Consider the following 5,853-nt stretch of genomic DNA (forward strand, 5'->3'; position numbering starts at 1 on the left):
GCTCCCGGCCAGCGGTAAAAGTTGAACATTATGGGTTCCGCGATGCATCCGAGAAGGCTTACGGTGCCGCCATCTACGTGCGCATTGAGGTTGACCGTTTGGTCGAGGTGCAGCTTTTCACAGCGAAAACGTGAGGCGCACCCGTGAAAACCGTGTCGCTCCCCCGGTTAGAGCTTTGCGGGGCAGTGCTTTTGTCCGAAATGGCGGCAGCTATCCTGCCGAATATGCCAACAGCAAGTACGAGCTGCTATTGCTGGACCGATTCCACCAGAGTCCTCGCCTGGCTGGCAAAGCCCGCGTGTCACGGACCACGTTCGTGGCCAACCGAGTGACTAGGATATCTCAAGCGACCGATATTGAGAAGTGGTGCCACGTTCCATCCGAACAGAACCCCGCGGACTTAGCCAGCAGAGGCGTGCCGTTACAGGAGTTGGTGGATAACCAACCCTGGTGGCACAGACCAACTTGGCTGCAGAGCGGCCGAGATCAATGGCCGGCACCAGCTAGTAACTCCCCCGTTATGACTTTAGAGCAGCGAACTGTAAAGGTCCATTTCGCACTCAACCCAGCCGAAGACTGGAGAGAGCTCTACGAGTCCGAGCATATATCCTGCGCTTTACCAAGCGCTGCGGGAAGTTAGCCACCGCGCAAAAGGGCCATCTTACGAGCGGCGAAATTACCGAAGCTGAAAAATCTCTTATCCTAGAGACGCAGCGTAGTGAATACCCCGAGGAGTATCGCTGCCTAAGCGGTAAGCGGCCAACGCCAAGGTCAAGTTCTATCCTGAACATGAACCCTTTCCTAGACCGCCATGGGTTGATCAGAGCATGCGGCCGTGTCGGAGGCTCTAAAGTGCTAAGATACGACGAACAACATCCAATCATTCTCCTATATAATTGTCTCGCCTTCTCGCGCAATTTACACACCGGATAACTCTTCATGGCGGAAACCAATTGATGGTGCGCCTCATTCGATCAAAGTATTGGATTCCAAAGGTTCAAAGGCTTATGAAGGGGGTTGTGAACTCCTGCAAGGTCTGCGTTATTCACAAAAGGATGTTGCAACCCAAATGATGGGAGATCTTCCAACCGAGCGGTCGTCCTTTTCCAGACCGTTTACGCATACAGGTATTGATTACGCGGGTCCTTTTGAAATACGGAACTATACAGGGAGAGCATGTCTGATCACGAAGGGGTATGTGTGCGTATTCGTGTGCTTTTCCACAAAGGCGATAAATTTAGAACCCACGTCCGACCTCACCACCGAAAAATTTCTCGCCGCTTTCGCTCGGTACGTCGCAAGGCGCGGATGTCCACAGCGTATCCATTCAGATAATGGAAAAACTTTCGTTGGTGCAGCAACCCTGCTTTCCAGTGACTTCCTTGACGCGTTTAAGGTCTCGGTGACTGATGCGTATAGCCATCAGCGGGTTTCGTGGCGCTTCATCCCACCAAGAGCTCCACATATGGGAGGCCTATGGGAAGCCGGAGTGAAGAGTTTCAAAACTCTCTTCTACAAGGCCACGTCCACTCGGAGGTATACGTTTGAGGAGCTTTCTACGCTGCTCGCCAATTGAAGCGTGCCTCAATTCCAGGCCGCTCTCACCGATGTCCGATGATCCGACGGAGCTGCTGGCCCTCACTACCGGGCACTTCCTTATTGGGGGACCCTTAATGATTACGGCCGAGCCCGAAATAAAAGGGAACCTTAATTCGATCATCAATCGGTGGCAGCATTTGAAGGCCCTCCTCAACCAACAGTTCTGTCAAAGGTGGAAGGAGGAATACCTCAAGGAGCTCCACAAGCGGACTAAGTGGCAGACGCCGACGCCAAATCTGCAGGTTGGCGATATGGTGGTCATCAAAGATGATACCCTGCCGTCCAACGAATGGCGGCTCGGAAGGATAACTTAGGATATCCTTACTGCCCGCGGTACCCTCAAAAGACCGGTTGTAAAGGTCGTTCTCCTGCCAGTAGAACCCTGTAGTTCCATCCAACAATAACGTGAATGTGAACTTGTCCCATTCACAGCTCCGTACTAATACTTCTTCGACTTCTCTATTCCATCCTAGTTCCATCCTCATCCAGACATGGCCCCACGGATCCGCGCCAGCCGCACCACGGAGAGCCGTCGTGATCGAGGGATCAACTCGTACCGTTGCCGGCTCTGCCGAGGAGTTCATCCGCTGCGGACCTGTCACCATTTCCTTCGCCTGAGCCCTGAGAAGAGACTCCGAGCTGTCCTCATTGACAAATATTGCAAATATTGCAAAATACTGCGACCCCATTATACTTTGCAATCCTGCAAGGGGGGGGAGGATGTTCAGGCCAGCAGTAGACAGTTTCCGCGCACTGTGCCGGCTCCGCGCGCCTCGGTCCCGGCTCGCTCTCGCGCGCTCGGAGGGGCGCTCGGATCCACAATCCACGATCCACACGGCGCTCACGGCAGAAAAAGCACCATAAGGCATAGAGTTAAGTAGTGACGTTTCAACCCCCTTTTCAAACGCACGATCTACCGCGCGACCCCCGAAATAAATACCACACATTTACCACAAAGCACCACGGCAGTTTCTTTTCTTGCGACGGCTACAGGAGGTTTCACTTCATCATCCATATCGTCGTTGGAGACTTGAGCTTCGTCCGCCCCCCTACAAACAAAGAGCTTACGTAGAAACCCGGCAACGAGTACAGACGTTGTACCAAATAGCTTACGAATTTAACAAGTGCTAAAAGAGTTTATAATAAAGTGTCTAATTATCTAAATAATATCAAACTGCGTAAGTTCATTCCGAATAGCCCTAGCCCAGATCCATCCTCTTTACGACATGGCAACCCTGACGTCCCCCTAGAAGTTCCATCTTTTTCTACAAATTTCTTGTGGATTGACCTCTGGACATGACTGAGCTTACCTCAGTCTGAAATAGGTCCATCACACCATCATGCAGTAAACTGTATGCAGGACGGCCTTAGTTTTGGGTAATTTGTCAATGACAAGCTTTTAGAGATGGCCAACGTCCGATAACGGAGTAACGACATTAACAATAAAATATTTGAATTTTTGGCGTCTTACAAAATGGAAATTAAAAACGCCATTTGGATATGTAAAGTTTGCGTGCCAATCGTTCTTTGTGGATATCTCTGTGGTACAGTTCTAACACTCGTGTGGTATGAAAGGCATCCGTCCCTGAGATTGCAAGACCTCAATCCTCGATGGCTGACAATTGTAAGCCTGACATTGCTCTTTATTCTTCTCTTTTATGGCCGTCCAGTTAGGTAAGTGCGGGCTTATACTGATAGTCACTGGAAATCCCTGATTATTTCTCTCCACAGGTGCATACTGACTCTGGCTATTCCTTCGCTCTGCAGCTCCCGCGGACGCTCTTGTCTTATAGCCCTGGCGTTCCTTCTGGCTGCCATTGGGCCGACTGCCAATATCCTTGCAAACCTTAAAGTGATGCTGCGCAGCCTGGCCTGCGGACAAGAGCTGTTGCGACAGGAACTTGGCCAAATGATGGACGTATTAATAGAACCAGCGAAATCCATTAAAATGGCCATAGATTTAATGTTGGACGAGATGCGTCAAGCTCTCAGTCAAGTAATGGAGCCTCTACTGCGTATCCAAGACTATCTTATCATCATCAGTGAGTAAACGGAGTCTGGCTGTCCAGGATCTGTTCCTAAACCAGTAGTCTCCCTTTCAGTTGCAATCCTCAAGAACTGTCTGGCCTGGCTGAAATCCATTGTGGATATGTGCAATGAAGAGTTGGGCACACCGTGGGGACGTTGCAAGCGGGCTGCCCTTCGTGCCATGACCCGGTGTCAGACCAAGTTGGGAATCTTCAAGCCACTTTGCCACGCTACCAAACTGTTTCTGGCCCTCTGCTATCCCGCAAAGATCATAGATGTATTTTGCAGTGGCTTTTGGGATGTGAACTGGGAGATGCTGGATAAGGTCATGGAGCGTAGGTAGAATAGTTCAAAATTCTACTCATATATTTATATATTTGTTGTTTCTTGCATCAGAGTACCATGATTTTTTGGGTCATATCAAGGAAATGTTTGATGACAAAATCACATTTGAACACGACTTCTATTTCAACACAAACTCCTCGAAGGATCTTTTAAAGGTGGGTGAAGAAATCGTACAGGATATCAACAGGCTATTGAAACCATTGATGCTAATGTTCGGCTTGCTGGATGTCCTCTGTTACATTTTGGTTGCGGCAGTGTTTCTTAAGTAGGCAAGAACTCGGAATCCTTAATATCGAAGTTTATCAGTTATGCTGGTAATTCTAATTCCTTTCCAGGGGCACCTACTTTTATATCCGCTACATGCATAGCCTGGAGTATAAGAATGTATTTTTAACCGAATCTTTTTATGCGATCGACATTCAGAGACAGAATCATGGAGACGCGCTGCTGCTGCCCCTGAATCGACTTGAAAGAAGGAAATACATAAGGGTTGGGCTATTGCGATTTCTATTAATGAAATTCTCTAAAGATATTCTCTGATTACAGATCACCAGTCCGCGTCTCACCTCTTCCGAGTGCTTGTATATTGGGGAGAGTTCCTTTTTCATGATTTTTACCTCCCTGCAATTGTTTTCCATTTGCTTTTTGGATTATAGCCTCTTCTGGATGCTGGCCACCATGTCGTACTATGGCCATCAGAAGTCCGGACTAGAAGTGCCTGCCTATATAGATCTGAAGATCAAAGGAGGAGGGTTTTTGGTTGAAATAATGCGAGGGATATCCAAGGGGTTTCGGCCCCTCACTCAGAAAACCGTCTTGGAAACGAGTGAATGTTTGCCTCAGCCTGTAGAACCGAACCATTACAGATATGCTGAGATATTGGGACTCTGTCTATTCGCCTGGCTGGTCCTGCTGACGGAGCCGTATTTCCTGCGCCTACGTCATGTGATTATGCGTTGCTTCTACCCGGAGCGAGACCATGAGAGGGCCATGTATCTGCACAACAAGATCTTGACTGAGCGAATAAGCGTATTCAAGTTGGCCCGTCGCCAGATCCGCGCTGCCTTAATGTACCAGGATCGAAAAGGGCACATCAGCTCGTTCAGGGGCAATCTGAATCGGTGAGATTCGCGGAGCAGACATTTCCACATATTTAATTGAAACTTTCGCCATTAGATGCTGCTGTTGTGCCTGTCTGGTTGGTGCCATGAGTAGTGATATCTGCATCATTTGCGCCAAGTCCTTAAGCTCGTAGGTAATTCGTCAATATTTTGTTCTGCTATTGTTCAGACTTTCATTCTGTCCTCCAGTTCCACCCGCATAAATTGCGACTCACTAGGCTGCAAAGGTGTCTTCTGCCCGAGGTGTTTCAGCAAATCCAACAACAAATGCTGCCTGTGTCATCGGCCAATAGATTATGGCGATTTAAGTGATTTCTCTGTAGTTCAGTGAGTTTATTTTTTGGTGTAATTGGGATCTGTAAACCACTTTATTGGCACTGCAGGGACTCATCTGATGATCCTGATGCACAATCGTTTACGCAGAAGCAAGCTAGGTTGGATTGCGATGGATATCACAAGAAAAGAATCAATATTTAATATTGTTTACATATGTTGGATGATTTTAAAATAAAAGAAAATAGCTGATTTATCACTTTCTTCCTCAGTCGTTTAAACTGAAAAGTGATTGAGTGTAGGGGGCCGGATCGAGAATCAATTATCCAACGACGAGGTGTATGTTCCAGTTTAACTCCTTTCAGTCGTCACAGAAAGGAAAGGCAATTGGGTTTCGTTGAATACATATATACTCTGTGACTATGTGCAACTATCTGCAGTGTATATTATTTCTACGAAACATATTTTCAGTTCAGTAAAAATAATT

The 5,853-nt window shown here is 47.8% G+C and overlaps 1 protein-coding gene across 1 annotated transcript; it reads left to right on the forward strand.

The window, feature by feature from the left end:
• Positions 1 to 2,939: 2,939 nt before the first annotated feature.
• LOC6603958 (DC-STAMP domain-containing protein 2) lies at positions 2,940 to 5,570 on the forward strand. Its single transcript, XM_026994189.1, has 10 exons — positions 2,940 to 2,944; positions 3,175 to 3,273; positions 3,331 to 3,641; positions 3,702 to 3,962; positions 4,024 to 4,237; positions 4,308 to 4,461; positions 4,519 to 5,093; positions 5,149 to 5,223; positions 5,283 to 5,420; positions 5,477 to 5,570. Exons 1-10 carry the CDS (start codon positions 2,940 to 2,942, stop codon positions 5,568 to 5,570), a joined length of 1,926 nt encoding a protein of 641 aa, XP_026849990.1.
• The last annotated feature ends 283 nt before the right edge of the window (positions 5,571 to 5,853 follow it).

The sequence above is a fragment of the Drosophila persimilis genome, unplaced genomic scaffold (genome assembly GCF_003286085.1).
Source record: "Drosophila persimilis strain 14011-0111.01,24,50 unplaced genomic scaffold, DperRS2 tig00001355-arrow-arrow-pilon, whole genome shotgun sequence".
In the NCBI taxonomy this organism is placed as follows: Eukaryota; Metazoa; Arthropoda; class Insecta; order Diptera; family Drosophilidae; genus Drosophila; species Drosophila persimilis.

Bases quoted from the DNA above. Each gene is read 5' to 3' on its own strand.
- LOC6603958 (XM_026994189.1), top strand. The intron at 3,642-3,701 runs GTGAGTAAACGG...TCTCCCTTTCAG, and splicing joins AGACTATCTTATCATCATCA to TTGCAATCCTCAAGAACTGT. The intron at 5,224-5,282 runs GTAGGTAATTCG...TCTGTCCTCCAG, and splicing joins TGCGCCAAGTCCTTAAGCTC to TTCCACCCGCATAAATTGCG.